The sequence below is a fragment of the Solanum verrucosum genome, unplaced genomic scaffold (assembly GCF_900185275.1).
Source record: "Solanum verrucosum unplaced genomic scaffold, falcon-dt-bn FXZP01000175.1, whole genome shotgun sequence".
NCBI classification, from domain to species: domain Eukaryota; kingdom Viridiplantae; phylum Streptophyta; class Magnoliopsida; order Solanales; family Solanaceae; genus Solanum; species Solanum verrucosum.
Window position 1 is genome coordinate 1,286,454 of NW_026020399.1, and position 21,024 is coordinate 1,307,477.

The 21,024-nt window shown below is 34.2% G+C and overlaps 2 protein-coding genes across 2 annotated transcripts; one reads left to right on the forward strand and one right to left on the reverse strand.

Annotated features, from left to right (window-relative positions):
- Window positions 1-364: 364 nt before the first annotated feature.
- On the reverse strand, window positions 365-1,411 carry LOC125839757 (mitogen-activated protein kinase kinase kinase 20-like). The gene has a single exon (XM_049518755.1). It carries the CDS (start codon window positions 1,409-1,411, stop codon window positions 365-367), a length of 1,047 nt encoding a protein of 348 aa, XP_049374712.1.
- A 15,383-nt stretch (window positions 1,412-16,794) lies between these two features.
- On the forward strand, window positions 16,795-20,497 carry LOC125839775 (CRM-domain containing factor CFM9, mitochondrial). The gene is made up of 4 exons (XM_049518775.1): window positions 16,795-16,963; window positions 17,164-17,413; window positions 18,214-18,615; window positions 19,171-20,497. Exons 1-4 carry the CDS (start codon window positions 16,890-16,892, stop codon window positions 20,146-20,148), a joined length of 1,704 nt encoding a protein of 567 aa, XP_049374732.1. The 5' UTR covers window positions 16,795-16,889; the 3' UTR covers window positions 20,149-20,497.
- Window positions 20,498-21,024: the final 527 nt, after the last annotated feature.

A 21,024-nucleotide genomic window follows, 5' to 3' on the forward strand; every position in this document is an offset into this window, starting at 1 on the left:
GGGGAAATCATCACAAAATCATTGAACTTTATAAATTCATGCATAAGATATCATAATTAAATCATTTAAATCAATAATGAAAAGAACCCATGATAATTGAAGAAAACTCTAATTCAATTGGGGAATTCTACTTCATAAAGATACAATCATTGTGTAATTAACACATGCATAAATCGTTTTCGATTAAAAATTAAGAGATCACATTAATATGATTACAAATTGGTTATATTTACCAACTATGCATATACTAGCTTAGCCAGTTAGGCTTCCTAATCAGCCAGTTAGTCTTCACTTCAGTAGTTGAGGTTTGTTGAAGAGTCGCACACCCAACATGAAAAAAGGGATGAGTAGTAAGTAAGCTTCATTAAATATGTAAGTTTCTGAAACTCATCCATAGTAGAGGCTCGTCTCCTGTTGCGTTATTATTATTAGTCTCAGGGAGGTTTGTAATAATACTGCTTGATTCTCTCAAGTAGGAGTTATGAGGATAATAGAAACTAGTTGTTGTAAATAAGTGCTCCAAAGAAACCAATGTTTTGAGTCCTGCATCACCAAAAGGCCGCTGGATCAACTCATGAATCATCTTCTTATTAACATAGTTCGTGATGAATGAATGATTAAGTAGCATCTCCGCATTCCATCTCCAATTATGATCTCTGTCCAAACACTTACTCAAAAAATCCTTTGCATCATTAGATATATTATCTGGTATCTCTAGTTTTTCATGTGCAATCTTCAATTTTAATTCATTCTTATTTTGACATTCTGACCATACCCGCTTTCCCGTGAGCATTTCTACAAGTATGCATCCAAATGCCCAAATATCAACAGCTTTATCTTGAATCCCACACACTACAGATTCCGGTGCTGCATATAGTAGAGTCCCTCTGCGGCGACGACGCTTCTTCAATGATGTGTCCCAACATGTGTTTGTTTCAGATTTCAACGATAGCCCAAAATCAGCCAATTTCACATTTGCAAGGCCATGTTGTCCGCCAGGAAAAACAAGTATATTAGCTGGTTTCAGATCGCAATGGATAAATCCTTTACGATGAACATGACAAATCCCGACTAAGATTTGAAAAGCATAGTAGGCAGCCTCTGATTCTCCGAGCACTGTCTTCGACTTATGGATTAAGTCATGCAAAGTTCCACCAGCAGCATACTCGAGGAAGAGGTTATAAGTTTTTTTACCGTTTTCAATGCTTACATCTTCTCCGAAGCACTTAATTACGTAGTCCGACCCTCTCAGCGCATGCAATATTTGTGCTTCCGCTCGGAGCGAAGACGAGCGATCATCTTCGGCGGATTTGACAGCAGCAAATAATGTATAGTAATCGGTTAATGGCGTGGCAAGAGACACCGTACCATAAGAACCCCTGCCCAACAACTTAAGCTTTTTCCAGTGCATAATTTATTTATGAATGAGTTTTTCTTTTGATGCTTTAATGGCTTCTCAGATTATACGTATTGTATTTATAATGCTTATTTGTTTTCCTAATCTTATTCTATTTGGGATTAAATTTATTTAGGCTTTTCCGTTTTTCATTCTACTTGGGAAGGTGAATTCTGCTCTACAAAGGAAAAAAAGTTTGTTATTCGTTGAAGGATATTTATGGTTTTACCCTTTGGTTATACGCTGAGTCTTGGGAATAAGACAGGGGTAATTTCGTCTCCGGGCTCATATTGTTGGCGGGAAGTTTTAGAAATAACTTTTGTGGGGAATTTTTTATTTTCTTTTCCTCTTTTATTTTTATAAATTAATCGCATTGCTTCTATTTAAATTAATTTAATTTCCAAAATGTGAAATTATTGATTTAGGCTCCTATCAAAAATTGTATTATTTGAACTAAAAGGAATCTCAACTACTCAGTTGTCTCCTTCTTCCTATAGTTGGATTTATTGCACTTGAGCCGAGAGTCTTTCGGAAATAGCCTATCTACCTTCGGGAGATAGTGGTAAGGTATGTAATATTTTACCATTCCAGATCCCATTTGTGGAATTTCACTGACTATTTTATTGTTATTATTGTTGTTTCACTATTTAAACTATGTTTAGTGTTTTGATCACATTTCATGTTTTTAGGAAAGTAATTACAATCAGATACCAAATATTATTTGTAAAATTATAACCAAACACAATTTTAACCTCAAATGTTTCAAATAAAGTGAAAAATATTAGTAATAGCATGTAGTAGCTCGAATATGAGATTTAACGCATGACATTGTGTGACAATCTATTTTGAGTTAATATTACTCTTTTAGAATAGATTAGTTTTGGAAACGTGTGTTGCACATTTATTCCAAAATATTTCATCTAAATTTTATATTGTAAATGACATATTTTATCCACTTCAAATCTATTGGTATTTACTAAAAAAAAATCTATCATTTCTATGGTTAGAAAGTACACATATCTTCCTAATATTTTAAAAGAATACATCATTAATTATAAATTGACTAAAAGTGCATAAAGTAAAGTATAAATAATTAACTATTGTACAAATACAATATTCAAATGAGGATACTAAAATTGAAAGTTGTACAATAACAACAAATAAGAAACATAAATATTAAATAGAACAAATAAAAAGAGACAGTAGAAGAGAGCATAGAGATTTTCTCATTTTTGTTCAACTGTTTTAAGTGTGTATAATATTGTGTCAAATGTCATTATTTATAGAATAAGATTGAGAACACAAAGAATTGTCATGAATATGACATTAATCCATTTGAGATCATGGATACGGATGAGAGGTGAGAGTAAAAATCTTAATGAATATAATCATTTGGAGTTACACATATTTACATAATGGAATTTTGTCACGACCCAAAAATGGGCGTGATGGCACTCGTCTTAACCCACCAAGACAAGTCAGCCTAAAACTCAACCATTACAATAAAATGCGGAAATTTTATAATAAACTCAAATATACCCCCAAAATCTGGTTGTCACGTATACAAGCCTCTAAAGTATTACAATTGAATCATAAGAAAAATACAAGTCTCATATGACATTGTTTCTAGAGTAGAACAAGATCATAAACATGAGTAAGAAGGATCGCTGAGAAGAAAAACAACTACCTCACAAATCTCCCAGAAGCCTCAGAAAAGAAGAGAATAACAAGTACCACAAAAATCCAGGCTCGTAACCTACAAAAATTTGTAGAAGCAAGGGGTGAGTACCAAACCACACAGTACTCAACAAGTAAACCTCTAAACACGAGCTAAGGGGATAGAATACAAGTACTCCTTACACCCCAACCGAACCTTCACAACTACAATCTGTATAAAACCAGCTCAACCTAACAGTTCACAATTTACAAAACACATAGCTCAACACAACACTCTAACAATTTCATATCCTCAACAACAACAATAGTTTCATATCCTCAACAACAACACTCTAACAATTGCATATCTTCAACAACAAACTCAATATTCATCAGTCACAAGTTCCATAGAAAGGCACTCACAAAATCAGCAACACACATGATCAAGTTTACCAATAATAAAGAAGTGCAATGCAATGTCAAGTATAGTGATGCATGTCTGACCTAATGATACACACCCGTTGTCTATCAGTCCAGGACCCATGTAGGACATATATGTCCATGCATCCATCGCGGCACGCGATACGACCCTCGATAATAGTAACCATCGCGGTGCGCGATACGTCCCTCGAAATATAGTATATGTCGCGATGCACGACACGTCCCTCGAAATATAGTATCCATCGCGGCGCGCGATACGTCCCTCGAAATGGTACATCATCTTTATTTTCTTATTCTTTCTCAATGCACATAACACTTGTCACAACCATGTCTCAGAACAATGCAAATGACATGTTCACACAAATAATGAGGAGATGACCATTTTCATAACATTGCACAATTCACAACAAGACAATCAGGATACAACATCAACAATGATTCAACAAGCCTTTCAAACAATTCTCAACACATCACACAAACAATTATCATGGCATCGACCCGTGCCCTCCGCCTCTCTCGTCCGACGCCCAGGTAATTTTGTCCTCTTCTTATTATCTTTTCTTTTCATATAAAAATAATCAAGTATAAAATTGAAAAACCCTATTACTTATTTTAATATACAAGGGTCAAATAGTGTAGGGTCTTAAATAAATTATCACTTTAGCCCATTAACTATTGATTAAGTCAATTATCTATAATTACCCATCAATTAATTAACTGTTGTTAAACGAATATTTAAAATTGAGAATCGCGTTCAAAGATACGTGGTTCCATATGTTTTACTGTGCTTATTGTGATAGTGTTACATGTCATTCATATCAATAAAAAGTTGTTGGATAAGATTTGAGAAAGAATTCTACGAACGTTTGAGTCGAGTGTGGTGATAAGCTCTTTTATGATTTCGAGTTTAGTAACGGGTACGATTGGATTTTTAAGAAAGGGTGTGGTAAGGTCGATGGATAGGCGATCAATAATATCTATCTATGAAGAGGCTTAAAATCGGAAATAAACATTTTTGGAAGGAATTCAAAAATCTGGAAAATTTGGCCAAGTGTGAAAATCAGTGAGTTTTGACCAACTTTGAGCTGTCATAACTCCTAGCTCAGGATGATTTAGGAGTAGTTCCAGTTATGGTTGCGAAGCTTGTGGAATGATCTTTCCAACGCCACTGAGTTTGAGCAAGTTATACCATTTGAAAGTTGGGCAGTTGGCAGGGGATTCGTCCGGAAATTTTAAGGGCATTTTGGTCTTTTCCCTAGTTTTTCTTTTTGGGGTTATATTGTGTGTTAGGCTAATTTTGGATCATTTTTATCCCATTTAAAAGAGAGAAAACTAGGGCTTGAGTGACGAGAAGAAGAGAATAAGAGGAGAAGAAGAGGAGAAAGGGAAGATCAAGCAAATATTCGTCAAGATCATCGTGGATTTTCGTCGGGGGTGATCCCTATCAAGGTATGTGAGTTCTTAGTGTTGGGTTGATCCTTTCCCCCACACACCAAACTCATTTTATTATTGAGAAAAAGGATTAGTTGTGTGTTGAAGTTGTTGGTTGTGTTGTTGTTATTGTTGATTGTGTTGTTGAAGTCCTTTGTGATTTGGGACATGTTTCCAGTTGGTTTTTGAGTTGTAATCTGTTGTATATAAAGGGTTTTGATGATGTTAAGTGTTTGGGGCTGGAAACCTTGGAGTTTAGAAGGTTTAGAGTTAGAGAAAAGAGGGAGAAAAGTCGGGTTTTCTGGGGAAGGGGCTGGCGCGTCGCACCTGCCAGCGCCCCCCAAAGGGGACTCTGAAGTCCAGCCCTTGGGGCGGCGCACCTCTCAGAGTGCCAGCAGGTGCCTTCTGAGCTTCGAGGGTTGGCGCTCCGCGCCTTGCAGAGCGCCAATGACGCCATGTTCTCCCTTTCTTTCCACACTTTCTCATGCATGTTCCTAGGTATTGTACCTATGTTTCCTAGTTGTTTCCAACACTCCAAAGTATTTCTAAACATCCCGAACCCATTTAAATACGTGTGATCATACACCTTGAATCCATAGTTCAATCTGAGACAAGTTATGATCGAAATCGAAGTGAAGTTAGAGTCAAGTCAAGTAAAGTTAAGTAGTAAGTCCAAGCAAGTCCTCCAAGCTTTTCAAGAGTCATTATTGAATGTTTTAACTTCGTTTCAAGTTTCAAAGTCAAGCAAGAGTGTAGAGTTCCAAGTTAAGTAAAAAGTCTCGAGTTTCAAGTTAAGTCAAGAACATAAAGTTGAGTCATTTTATCAAAAGCTACTGGAGAACTAAGTATTCCCAAAAAGGTTTGTAAATGTTTTTACATTTGAGTGAAAAGGAAACCATGTTTTCCAAAAAGAGCCTTCTTGGCTAAGTTTTGAGCAATTATCTCAATTAAAGAAAGATGTGTTCAAAAACACTTATGAGCCAAAGCATTTTTGGGAGTAGTATTGAACACCGAATTAGGGACCCGAGTTCATATTAACTCTACTCTCCATAAGAACCATGCGCCAACATGGGACTTAACGTATCATTCTTTTTAGATGATCACGTAACATTAGGCTAGTGGATCCACTAAGCAAAAGTAAGGTTCTATATCACGGCAAGATATAGGATGGTCCTTGGGCAACGTGAGGTAAAACGTTGTACCACCACTAGGGCTCATAGTGGTGGTTGTCGATTAAAGAATCTCCCACTAAAAGTTATACTACTTTTATATAAATAAAGTTGAGTTGTTATTGCTTCAATCATTAACGAACTAAGTTGTTTGCAATGTTTTAAAAGTTATTCTTGAGTCGTACAGGGCCAAGGTAAGGGTTATCTTGTATTCCTTTCAAGCTTAAGTCGTGGTTTAGCTTTCCAGCTCGCATACTCGTACATTTCATATACTGATGCCAATTGGCCTGCATCTTATTATGATGCAGATACAGGTACCCCGGACCAGCTTCCTGCACGTCGTTGATCCAGCTAAGCACTCCAGAGTCAGTGGTGAGCCTCCTTGCATTCCGGAGGACTCAATTATTTTGTGTACTTAGTTTTGTTCTATTAGGATGTTGCGGGGTCTGTCCCAACATCCATCTCAGTATATTAGAGGCTTCATAAACAGTCAGTTAGTTAGTTTTGAGTCTCTCTTCTATGTATATATGTAAATATCTATTTTGAGAATTCGAGTTGCCTTTGTGGCCAGATTTTATAAGTTGAGTTGTTTTGTAACCGTGCATTGCATTGAGTTATTTTGTTGAGTTAGGTTTCCGCTGAGTTAAGAAAGTCAGGCCAAGGGTTCGCTTGGGGCCAGAAATGGTCTCTGGGTGTCGGTCCCGCCCAGGGTGTAGGCTCGGGGCGTGACATGAATTCATAAATATCTTCGATGTATGAGCTAATGTTGATAGATAAAGGGATTGGGTTACACAATTGGATTCAAAATCCAAGTTTTTCATTGTGAGTTTAGGTTTGTGGTAGTGTTTTTTTTAAGGTATAAATTGATAAGGTAAGAAATGATCGATCACCTGGAGTATGAAGCATTTAGAAGGACGTGTGCCTAATTTGAGTCAGAAATTTGGTTACTTTTGATTCTTAAAGGACCTAATGGGGGTTTCACGTAATGTTTTGGTTTAGAGGCTAAGGTGAAAATCTTAAGGGTTTTTTGCCAAAGAATAAGATTGGTAAGCGAGTCAGCAAAAGGAACAAGTGTCTTGTGTATTGAAGAGTTCAAGATATTTAGAATTTTGTGTCATGGAAAAATTTAAGAAAAGTGAAAGAATAAGACCTCTTATATAAATCCTTGGTTTGTAGTTGAAGGTTGTATTGATTTTTACCTATGAGTTTAGATATGACCGTGAGATGTGAACTAGTTTGGTACAGACTTTAGAGGCTTATCATCGACTTTTATAAAGATTGAGTTTTGATTTGGGTAACAAGCAATGATGTGTGTAAGATTATGTGTTGTTAGGTAGGGCTAAATTATTGAGATTATGGTAGGTGAGTTATGGATGCGCAGTAGTATGGACCTACAGTTATACATGGTTATTGAGAATTTTAAGGGGATTGGAACTACTCTTTTAAATGGGACTACACAAAATGGTGTGATGTGTTGCATAGATACTTGATGGAGATAATGTGCTTATAATACATAAAATTATTGGTGTGACTCTTAAGTGTTTGTATAAGGTATATGATGGTTTGAATATTAGTTGAAACTTGGTATGTGAAAGATTACATGAAGTTGACATTGGACGAGATTCAATAACTTTAGCTCGATTAGAAAGTTCTTTCTGATTGGTAACTAGTGCTATAAGCCTTGGGTGGGACTCATATCTATCATGAGATGCTTAAATGGAAAGAGAATGAGCCATAGTTTGAAATTTTGTAGGCAACAATGTGCTAAGAAGATTTTGATAAAAAATGTTGATTTGAGAGTAAGGTAAATGGTCTGTGTGATTATGATGTTTGTTAGTATTAAAAGTTGTGGCCTTAGTGAAGTATTGCGAGAAGTATGTAAGGTTTTGATAAATTGAGTATGTGTGCAGTTATAATAGAGACTAGATTGGTGATTGTGGGTAGCTAGAAAATCAAAGTGATAGAGTTAGATGAATGAAAATGTTTGATATAGGCACTATGGAAGGAATATCTAGATTTCTTCGACTTTGGTTCTGTATATTCTTATGTGACCAACTACTTCATTATGGACATGGTTTAGAGTATGATTCACTTTCTACGTTTGTGTGTGTTTTCTCTTCCATAGGTGAGTTTCTAGTGGTGGATCGGGTGTACCGATCCTGTGATTGTCCTCCTGGTAGGGTGGCATCCTTAGTCAGACTTGGTCATTTCAGTTATGAAAGATTTAGTGTTGTTTGGGACAGTAGAGGTATACCACTGGTTCTACACGTACGACATTGCTTATGAGAACTTATAGAAGAGCTTCTGTGAATAATTACAGTTATCAGATAGTATTGTTAAAGGTTCTGCATCCTGGGTGTACCGCTTGTTGGGTTGGTAGTTGATCTTGTGCTTCTTTGTGTTAGATAAGTGTGATCCTCTCTTGATGGGTACCCGTTGTCTAAAGATCAATTTTTATAGTTTAAGCTCATGGAAAGATTCTTTTGTGAATGGTATCTTGAAAAGATCTGTGATAGTTTGTGCATTGTGAGCGTTAGGTGGTTGATTCAGGCTCATTTCTAGTTGTAGTCAGTATTGATTCAGAAGGTTATCTTGGTCATGTGAGAAAATATTCATCACGATGATTGTGATAAGGTCCAATGGGTTTCGGTTCAGATTGGATTCATGGGTTAGTCTGTGGGTTGGTAATTACTTCTGATTTATAGATTCGCCAAAGTTTGATTAGAAAGTTCAGTTCTTAGTAGTTGATCTTGATGGAATGGTCTTAAGGAGGAGTTCACTTAGAGAGATGAACACCGACTGGTAGGTCCTAACTTAGACTTTTGGTAACGTCGGTTGTTCTATCATCTCATTCTTTATGTTCGAGGACGAACATGATTTTTAGTGATGGATAATGTAACGACCCTCTTAGTCGTTTTATGAATTTTAATAATTATTTTTATATTAACCTTTTTAGTAGCTTTTATAAACAATTTATGACTTATAAGAATGAGTGACATGATTTTCAGATTTAATAAAGGATTATTTTATTGATAATAATAGAAAATAAATAAATAAATAATTAAGGGAAAAAGCCCTAAACTGTTAAAGTCAGCAAAATGGGAAAAAGAAAACAAACGAACGGAATAGGGTCAAAATTTCAGACGAGAAAAACGAAAAGAAATGGAGAAAGAGGTGATAACCTATCTAGCCCTATCAACACGAGCACGGTTGGCTTCGGGTAAGATTGATCTCACGTTTTATATTAGTATTAAGCATTAATAAATATAGAATGTAGAGTAATAGAATTTAGTTAAATTTAATATTGCAAAGTGAAGTGCAACTAATGTTGCTAGATCGTTCTTTTGATGTTTTGGGGGAGGAAATTGTTTGATGTCACGATTGGCTAATAATGATTAGTATTGAGGCAGTGATTAAGTAATAATGGTGTCTGGATGAGATTGAAAAGTATAGTGTGCATAGGTTTTGTAATCTATGGTCTCCAGTGAATTGATTTGCTTATTTGTAGCTTGACTGTGATTTATTGGTATACGTAATTAAATATTAGGCGTATTATATTATATAAATTTCACCATACTTATGATATTAGAGAAATTGGAACTTAACCCTAGGCTTGAAACATGGAAAATATGATAATTGAAATGTTAAGTGACATCAAGATTTAGGAACTTGATTATAAACTTGGGTGAATTTTTGGGTCAAAGCTAAACACATAGTAATATGAGTGTTGTTAGTTTTGAACTTATTGTGTGTCATTTATTTGAATAGATTGCTTTGAGTTGGAAGTTCAACGAAAGGGGAAGACTCAAGTTTCAGAGTGAATTCTTGATTGATTGAGGCAAGTGGATTTCTAAACCCTTGTTAAGCGTATGGAATTCGTGTATTTCCTTGTGGTTTATGTTTGGGAGTAATGTGATCTATTGTTTGTGTGATGTGTTGAGAATTGTTTGAAAGACTTGTTGAATCATTGTTGAAGTTGTATCATGATTGTGTTGTTGTGAATTGTACAATGTTATGAAAATGGTTATCTCTTCATTATTCGTGTGAACATGTCATTTGCATTGTTCTGAGACATGGTTGTGACAAGTGTTATGTGCATTGAGAAAGAATAAGAAATTAAAGAGAATGTACAATTTCAAGGGACGTATCGCGCGCCGCTATGGATACTTTATTTCGAGGGACGTGTCGCGCGCCGCGACAGATACTATATTTCGAGGAATGTGTCGCGCGCCGCAACGGATACTATATTTCGAGGGACGTATCGCATGCCGCGATGGTTACTATTATCGAGGGTCGTATCGCGCGCCGCGATGGATGCATGGACAGATATGTCCCCCATGGGTCCCGGACTGAGAAACAGTGGGTGTGTATCACTAGGTCAGACATGCATCACTATACTTGACATTGCATTCCATTGCATTGCACATATTTATCATTATTGAACTTGATATTGTGTTTTGCTGATCTTGTGAGTGCCTTTCTGTGGAACTTTGATTGGTGAATATTAAGTTTGTTGTTGAAAATATGTAATTGTTAGAGTGTTGCTGTTGAGATATGTGCTATCTGAATTGTGAACTGTTAGGTTGAGATGGTTTTAAGCAGGTTGTAGTCGTAGAGATTGTAATTGATGAATATTGAGCTTGTTGTTGAGGATATGTAATTGTTAGAGTGTTGCTGTTGAGATATCTGCTATGTGAATTGTGAACTGTTAGGTTGTGCTGATTTTATGCATGTTGTAGTTGTGGAGGTTCGGTTGGGGTGTAAGGAGTACCCGTATTCTATCTTTTTAGCTTGTGTTTAGAGGTTTACTTGCTGAGTACCGCGTGGTTTGGTACTCACCCCTTGCTACTACATTTTTTTTGTAGGTTACTAGCCCGGACCTTTGTGATATTTTCTCTTCTCCTTGTCTGAGGCTTCTTGTGGAGGTTTGTGAGGTAGCTGCTTGTCATTTCAGCGGACCTTCTTTCTCTTTAATTATGATCTTGTTCTATTCTAGAAACAATGTCATTTGAGACTTGTGTTTTTCTTTTGAATTAGTTGTAATACTTTAGATGCTTGTACACGTGACAACCAGATTTTGGGGGCATTTTTGAGTTTATTATAAAAATTTCTGCATTTTATTGTAATGGTTGAGTTTTAGGCTAACTTGTCTTGGAGGGTTAAGATGAGTGTCATCACGTCCATTTTTGGATCGTGACAAATGGAGAGTTAGTGATAATAAAATTTATGTTAAAAAAAGAATATAATAGAGGTTTGTATGATTTTTTATTATTTATTTCTGTTTGTGTAGGGCAAACAGAACCATTCATATTTCCAATTGGAAGATGAACAAAAAAAAATAATCATGAATTCACTCCAACATGATATTAATACAAAGAATACATATTTAGGAGATTTTATGGTGGTTGATTCATGTACTAATATGATGATTTGCTATTTAATATTTAATTTATTCAATAATTTATAACATTTAAATTTAATACAAGGGTAAAACTGAAATCTAACTATTGCCTAAAATTCTTCCCACTTTTAGTATACTACTATACTATTTGTTTGTATATTTCATGTAAGTTAGTCAAATTGAGTGATTTTGTTAGTTTTTAGAAATTGAGGGAGATTTAAATCATATTTAGAAAAAGTACATTCAAATTTAAAATATTCTTCGCAAAAAGTATGATCAAACACAACTCTAACTTCAACTTTAAAATTTCAAATAAAATAAATAATATTTAATTTTCATGACCAAACGTCCACTTAATTTGCATATGGGAATTGCTTGGAGGAAACAAAGGAGATATTCATTCTATTCAAGATTTTGTATGGGTTCAAACTAATTAGGTAATCAACAATCAGTATTTCATTTGCCAAGAAATATTCAAAGTAGTTTGCTTTAGACTAGCAAATTCCAAAAGAATTGTGTTGGTGTTGCTCAATTTCTGCACCATACAGGTATAGCTTGAATTCTTTTCTTAAAGTTGGCACTTTTTTCTTGTGGAACAAGGCTTTTATCTTCCTATAAATAAGAGACTCTCTTACCTTAATTATATTATTGAAAAATAAGAATTTCTACAATTTTCTCCATCTCTTCATTATTATTTTATATGCAAGAATTTTTTTTACAAAACTCTCATCCTAATTCCTAGCAAGTCATAAAGAGATAATAAATTATGAATCTATGGAAATGATCAAAAAGGGAAAGAAAGCTATAAATAAAAAACAACCACGAAAATCGTTGCATCATCCTCTACAAAACACACATGCATTCATCTTCGAAAGCTAAGTAAAAAAAGTACCTAAAAGATTAGAAAATTAAAAATATTTGCTTCGTATATATAATTCTGTCTCTGAACGGACAACTTTCTCCGCCATCTGATGCCTGTTAACACCCAATTTTCACTTCCTTATACTCTACCCAGGTAGCTATTTGGCTAATTACTATTTTGAAATTAATTTCTTTTTACCTATGTATTTGTTATTTTTGTTACTTAAATAATCATGCCTTTATTATTACTAGTTTTCACGTGATTACCAATTCAGAAAATATATGTTATAGTAAATAGTATTACTTATTTAAGTAAAGATTTGAATAATAAGTTTTGCACAAAATAATATTGCAGATTTTTTTGTAAATGTTCAATGTATATCATCATATATATCTCTTATTCACGCGAACCTATGAAGATGGTCAATGAAAATTTTTATTAGTTAAATGCATATATCTATTTCAATTTGCTGAGGTTCAATCATGTAATTGGCCGTATCTCAATAATATTACCTTATAGACGATATTTGTTGTGTATTTTTCTTGTCATCTAACCAGATGTATTTGCACGTGTATTTCACGTTAAACTATTCAGATGTCATATGAACATGTGAAGAGAACAACTACATTTTACTTTTTAGAACTAATTTTTTGTATAGTAATTTTTATTTTATAAGTTATAACATAATAAATGATGTTCTTGTTGTTGACTCTCATATTTGACTTCTCAATTGATTGTGTAAATAAATCAAAGCTAGTTATCTGATTGTCCATAGTTAACTGAGAAATGTTTTCTTTTTTTTTTTAACGGAAAAACTAAAAGTTGAAATTAAAGAATATATTCTATCTGTGAAATCATATATGATGTAGTTCATATACTTGTAAACAATTTTCAATTTATTCAATAAAGCATGATTTGTCCAACGAAAAATAACAACAATGTGTTATCACATATATAAGGACGGTATAACAATATGAAAAATTATTGGTCAAAAGTTAAGATAAGCAAAGATGAAAGATAGAAATAATTAATGTAATAACTATGAGAATTCATAATCTCATAACTAAAGAATGTTAAAGAGTGTGAATAACATTTGCAATAGTTAGTAATAACTAAGAGAATTTATAATGTTATACTAAAGATGCAATAGTTGTATTTCTAATAAATTTTATACTAATATAAATAAATAGGACTTTTAATTAATATTGCTATATTTTTATATAGTTATTAGATTTTAATTAGTGTAGGGACAAAATTAAAATGATGATTCCATACTATTGAAATTAAAATTTATTTTGTAAATGATAATTTTTAAATGATTCATATTTTCACATTTGTTGTGAGTTTTTTTTTTTTTTTTAAAAGAACTCAGAACAATTAAAAATAATATATTTTGAAGTTAAAAGATCTTGTTAACTTGATAATACATTTGTGACATATGTAATTCTTTAATTTAAATACAAATATCTACCCATATATATATATATACTAACTTTTCTTAGTCTAAAATATTATAATATTAAGAAATAATAAATAAGTAAAACAAAAGGGCAATGTTTATATAGTAATAACTATTTTGAAGCAAACTTCCTAACATTCTAAATCACTTAAGTAACAATGATAAATAAAGTCATTCTTTTGTATTGAGCATAAAAAAAAACAAATTGTGACAATTCTCTAACTCTTGAGAAGTCTAATAATTTTGGGAAAAGATGTTCAGAAGCATATAATTACATCACAAGAGAAAATGTAAAAAAAAAAACAAATGAATTTAGACTACATAATGTTAACTTCATATATTGGAACATTACATACTAATGTATATATTATGCAAATTGATGGCCTTTCGATAGTGCAATCGAGAAGTTCATCAGTCAACAACTCTGAGGAAAAAAAAAAAGGTAGTTCACTCAAACATCAAAGATGACTATCAAAAGGGGAGGTAAAGACAACCGCATTTTGACAATAATAATGACGGCGTGTTCCTTCACAAATTGTTAAAAAAGAAGAGAAAAGGTGCAGGTACCAAATGCAAAATAGAGACACTAGAGAAATATTGAGTGAAGAGAAAGGACATATATGTTTCCTGTAATCCTCAAGATAAATTTCTCCTCTTTTTGCTTATCTTCTATTGTCGGTAGAACATTGAAATATATCATCAAAGGGGATTGAACACCACAACCATTACAAATGGATCACTATTAGAAATTGATTTAATTTTGATATGATAAAATTATTGCAGAAAAGGCCGCACCAAGCTGTCATACAACTAGTGTCACAAGTAATAAACTGATAAAAATGTACAGTTTCTGTTTTCACCAAAAAGAAATCTTTCTTTCCACTCACAACTCGACCGTAATAAGCATATACTAAGAGCAAAGGCATCACTTACAGCCTTATTCAAACTCACTCAATGACAATTAATCACACGAAATCTTTTAAAATGCAAGAAGAAGAAGAATAGAAGATTAAAAAAAATTGTGATTGAAAAAAATGAGAGTAAGCCCCTCTATTTATAGTCAACAAAGGGTGTCTAAACAAGTATTTTTTTGTGTCTTATCGAAAAAGTCATGACCTTATGAGAAGTCACAACTTATTGAAAAAGTCACAATTCTTTGGAAAAGACACAACTCATCGAAAAATCACAACCCTTCAGAAAAAGTCACAACCTAAATTAGAAATATTATAATAATTTAACATTCAAGTTAGGAGTTCATACTTTTAAGATAATATAGATATAGATAGATTATTATTATCTCGACACTTTATGAAGCATATTCGTGAATATTTGTTATGGATTATTATAAACTTTTTATGTATAATATATAATAGATACGATACACATGTTGATTAAATAAGTATTTTATTTATTCATATTCTTACATAATTTTATTATTTTGCTTGTAACTAATCTAAAGAAGGATATCTTACGTAGTGTTATTATTTACTCGATTACTTATCAGTTAAAGCAAATACAATATTTTATTAATCCAACAAGAAAAACTACACAACAAGGTAAACATGTGATATGTATTTACGATATGTAAATCACTAAAAAGAATACAATTTGTAGCTATATGTAGAATTTTGTAACAATTTTTTCCTCTCTCCCTCTCTCTCTGCCTTTCACCCCTCTCTCTCTAGACCAAAAAACATTTCACATAAATATGACAATTGTATTTTGTTTTATGTATCAAATGTATTTGTATTCCATATCAAATGTATTTTGTATTATGTATCAAATGTATACACATTATGTATCAAAAACATTATGAAATTTGTATTCTTGCATTTGTAGTCCTCCATACAATTGTGTTCATCAATACAATTGATACAGTTATATTTGATATATAATACAAATCAATTGTATCAATTGCATACAAATTATTATAATATGTATTTGTATCAACTGTATTTGTATTCTACATCAATTTTATTCAGACTATGACTAATACAACATGTATTACAAATTAGTTGTATCAATTGTATTCATGATACAACCTGATACAACATGTATTCAACCTCTCTCCCAAAACTTGCTCGTCTCTCTCCTCCCCCTAACATGTAGATATATTGTAATTAAGAAAATGATAACTATCGATTTTTAATTAAGCCAAAATTATAGTCATTTTTGACGATTTCCCATCAAACAACCACCTAATTAGGGATGGCAATGGGGAGGGAGGATGTGGGGCGGAGTGGGGTGGGTTCAAGGTTGTATGGGGCGGGTCGGATGCGGGGCGGTTGAAGTGGGTTTTTTAAAAATTAATGTGGGGCGGGACGGCTTGCGGGTATATGTGATTTATGAAAGTTCAAACTTAATTTTAACTTTTTACATGTTATAAGAGTGATATAACATTATTTATTAAGATAATTTCATTAAAGCTACTAAAATATTCAAGATAATAAATGAAAATGGTTCAATAAAGAATAATACAATTTCTTACATGTTTCCCAATTGACCTCTAAAAAATAAAATTTTAAGTCACTATCCTATTAAATTAATATAACTTAATGAAAAAATGAATTTATTTTTATGAATTTTACTTTTAGTATCAAACATATCTAGAAAAAGAAAATAATAAAAAATTTATGTAGGGCGAATCTATGCGGGTGAGTTGAAAATGAAAAGAATTGTTATGAGGGGCGAAGCGGAACGGATTAAAAATTTTACGGGTTAAGCACAACCCACACCCCCCGCCCTGCACCGCCCCGTTGCCATCCCTACTCCTAATTCAATCTCGACCCAATTTTACTTAGGTTCTTGTCTCTACAAATGTGGCCCAATTTCAAATTCCCAGACCAATTCCACAATTAACCCAATCTGAATAGCCCATTTCTTCTGCCTCCCCTGGTTTTCTCTCTCGCCAGCTACCACTAGCCGGTGAACCCCTCTGAACGCCACCACGCCGAACTAATCCCCGCACTCAGTATCCCAAAATCCAAAGAGTCTTTCTTCTCCGGCAAACCTCGATAAACTCTGAGAAGGCGGATATCCATCACTCAGTGACTAAGTTCTCCATTGCCGTCGTCATGTTCGTTTCCAGATATACTCAACGGCGCTCTCTCAGAACCCTAACATCTCTATTTTCTCAATGTTCCTTACAGTATATTCCATCTCTCTCTCTCTCTCTCTTTTTTTTTTTTTCTCGTTCTAGTTTTGTTTAGGGTAAATCATTCTAATGGACCTTTTATCTGTTTTTTTGAAAGAAAAAATATTACTATCCAGCTACCTGACTACTTAAATCCACAAATTAAGCACTATATTTTCACTTATTTGATACAGTGTGTACATTGAACAACGCAGGCATGAGATTCCGAGGAGATACGATTCGGTGAACATAATGTCTAGCAGTGGGAATATGGTGGTCAAACACGTAAAAGTTCCTATTTGCAATGTTGGAGTGCGGTGGATGTCAGGGAAAAGCATGAGGAGCAGAGTGGCAGCTAGAATGCAAAATGAGTCCAGCAAAACCCTAAGAGAGATTCGAAGGTCAAAGAAGTTAAAGTTGAAGCTCATGACTGATGAAGAACGATTAATTTATAATCTCAGAAGAGTAGGTTCAATTGTTCCTAAATTATTTACACCCAAATGCGCAATCATCTCAGATTTTACTGTTTCCCGTCCTCCCTTTTTGCTCGTTAGAAAGAAATGCTTTTGCATTCTTTTTTCTTCCCCTTTTCGTGCATACAAAATACTTTTCCTATCTAGCTATGATAATCATAAAGAAAGAATCATTTTTCTTTAAAGTATATTGGTGAAATTCTTCATGTGTGCTGAAGTTTTGCCATAAATGTGCCATTTTGCTTCTTAGCAAATTGTGCTTTGCTGCTTGTGTGTTTGTAATTACTGAAGCTCGTGGTGATGATGCTGAGCAAAAATTTCTCTTGTGGATTCATCTAGTGGTGCATACGTATAATTAGACTAGCACAATAAGAGTCAATTGGTTAAACTCTTAAAGATATCAAGTTGAACAGACTTCCAAAGTCCACTTGAAATGATCTTATGTGTTTGTTGGTACTTACCAAACATTTTAAAAACTTTTCTCTGCGTGCCTTTCTACCATGCAGTGTTTCAACTTGTTACCATTCCATCAATCAGTATGTTCAAAAGTCAGACTCCTATTCTGTTTCTTATGTCTATATGGTTAGCGATTGGTGCACAACCATTTGTTTTGGCTGTTCTAAATAATGCAGCAAAGTGTGCCATCTTGCTTCTGTTGTCGTATTTTGAGTGTTTTGTTTTTTCACATATTGTTTCATTTGTCAAACTTTAGTTTGTTGCGGTCTTGTGCATATCTACTCAACGAAACCTTATTAATCCAACTCAACTTTCTCACTTCCTTCACTAGTGTAGGCAAAGAAAAAAGTGGCCTTGCTACTTCAGAAGTTGAAAAAATATGAGCTCCCAGATTTACCATCTCCGCGGCATGATCCTGAGCTTTTGACTCCTGAGCAACTGCAAGCGTATAAGAAGATTGGTTTCAGGAATAAAAATTATGTCCCTGTTGGTGTCCGTGGAGTCTTTGGAGGAGTTGTCCAAAATATGCACCTCCACTGGAAGTTTCATGAGACTGTGCAAGTTTGTTGTGATAACTTCCCCAAGGAAAAAATTAAGGAGATGTCTTCTATGCTAGCTCGACTAAGTGGTGGAATAGTGATTAACATACATAATGTGAAAACGATTATTATGTTTCGTGGCAGAAACTACCGGCAGCCAAAGAATTTGATACCTGTCAACACACTTACGAAAAGGAAGGTGAGCTACAAATCTCCTTTTATTTTCCTTGCCCATTGTGTGTCAATCCATTACTTATGTATGGGCCTTCTAGTAAGTTGTATTGATGAATTGGTATATGTTTCTTTTAACTCCTTAATTTTGTATTTGCTCGAGGGAACCTCAGTTCTATCTGTGTTTCATGCACGTATGATGTAAAACTTCAGGGAGCTATGTATCTTAAGCATCAATATTTGACATGTACTCCAGGTCCATCTGTTGTATTCAGTTTAACCGAAGTTCCAATTCTCTTGCATGTGGAAGTAGTACAATGGGTTGATCCATGTACAATGTCTCATCTATTGAAAATTTGTTGATCCATCTACTTTTGGGACGTAGTATTGAAAATTTGTTGATCCATCTGCTTTTGGGACGTAGTATTGAAAATTTGTTGATCCATGTGAATCGTGAACTCTTCCAATACCTATTGTATGTAATGAGCTGGATTTTCTGCAACTTGCCTAGGACTGAAAATTTGAACATGTTTGGTTGATGAGCACACACCTTCTGTTTGACAATGTTATTCTTGTTTTGTAGGCATTATTTAAAGCCCGATTCGAACAAGCACTAGATTCACAGAAATTAAACATAAAGAAAATAGAACAAGAGCTCCGGAGGAAGGGAATAAATCCTGATGATCCAGCTGCCAGAGCCAGCATCCAGCGAGTAGCATCCACATTCTTCAATGCCATTGATAAGAAAGAAGGAAGCCCATATGTTTTTCAGGAGGATTATGGTACTAAGTTGAGTCACAGCAGTAGCGTAGACGAAAAACATTCAACAGCTGAAGACAGTGACCAGGAGGAGCTTGACGATTTCATTGCTCAGATAGAAAAGGCAGCTGATGACGAATGGGCAGCTGAGGAAGAAGCAGAAAAAGAAGAATCGGGGAGGATTAGATATTGGAACAAAGAAGATATAGGTGGTCGATTCAGAAGATTTGGAAGTGATGAATCAGATGATGAGACAGGAGGAAGGTCAAGTGGCAGGAGTAAGACGTATGGAAGGAAGATGGGTGATGACGATGAACAAGATGATGTATCTGAAGATGACAGTGAATTGGATGATGATGATGGTCGATGTACCCACACGTACAATGCTCCTGTCAGGCATCCAAAGTATAAAACAGAGAAATGGCAGAAAGGTAAGAGCAATAGACCTATGAATGAGGGAGGTTCAAGAAGAAATTTTGATCCTTATTTGAAGGGAACGATGGCTTCAGATAGGTTAAGTGACCTTGAGGAAGCCATGTGGGCTTCAGACGATGAGGGTGGGCAGAACTCAACCCAACCAAGTGAGTATAGAAGTAGTAGTGATGAGGGGGAGGGTTATGATAAGATTGCAACATGGGAATCAGATGTAGAGGATGCACCTGGTTCGAGGGCATCAAGAGGGGTTGGTAATAGCTTTAGGACCAGCGGTCAAGGGCAAATGAGGAAAAATGAGGATACCCGCGAGAGCAAGAGAAAGGTGAAAAGCTCAAAAGACATGGATGAAACTTGGGACAGCGATTGACCAGGATGCCAAGGGATACAGGCATTGAGGCTGGTGTTATTTATGGTACTTGATCTATGCAAACTGATCAGGAAGAAAAGTATGGACTATCAAGTTTAGTGGTTATGGAAGTTTGTGATTTCTAGTTGAATGCTTTCTTCACATGGGCAAGGAATCAAGCTAGCTATTCTTCCTGTTTGCTGCTTTTGTGCACCTAAATTTCTTTATTTGTAGTTTTTCTTGTATCCACATTGTTTTAGGCAACAATTCCCTTCTCATAATGTTTGTCAAAGCAATTGTTGCTGCAGAAAGAGTAGTACATCGATAAATCTACAGTGGTAACGCTTGTATATTAACAGTGAACCAAATTTTGACTCGGGACTTCAATTAGTTTATAATGAATTTTTTTTATGCTTACTTTATATTATTAATTTTCTACCATGAAAAATAACTTTTTAATACGTGTACTATAATGCTATCAATTTTGTAGAGTTGTACTATAAAGTAGGGGTGTACAAGACTGAATCAAATCACAAATCGAGTCAAATAAAAAAAAACTCGACTAGTGGTTTGGTCTTTCTCTTTGGGCTTTCTGTAGCACAAGCTGGATCTTTTTTTTATCAATTCATAAATGGACATTGGTCCAAGTTAGATTAAAAAAAAAAAAATCCAACACAAATAATTTGATTTAATATTTGAAAAACTCGAACCAACCCGACTATGTGCACCCTACTATAAAGTTCAAATTGAACCGTAGTATACAAATATTGAATGGATGCTAATTTACATTATTTAATTATACTATTGTATAATAGATCAATAATATTAAAAGTCAATTACTCACCGAAAAAAAAACTAATTGTGGACTTTGAAACTCACAGTTATGATATTTTTCTA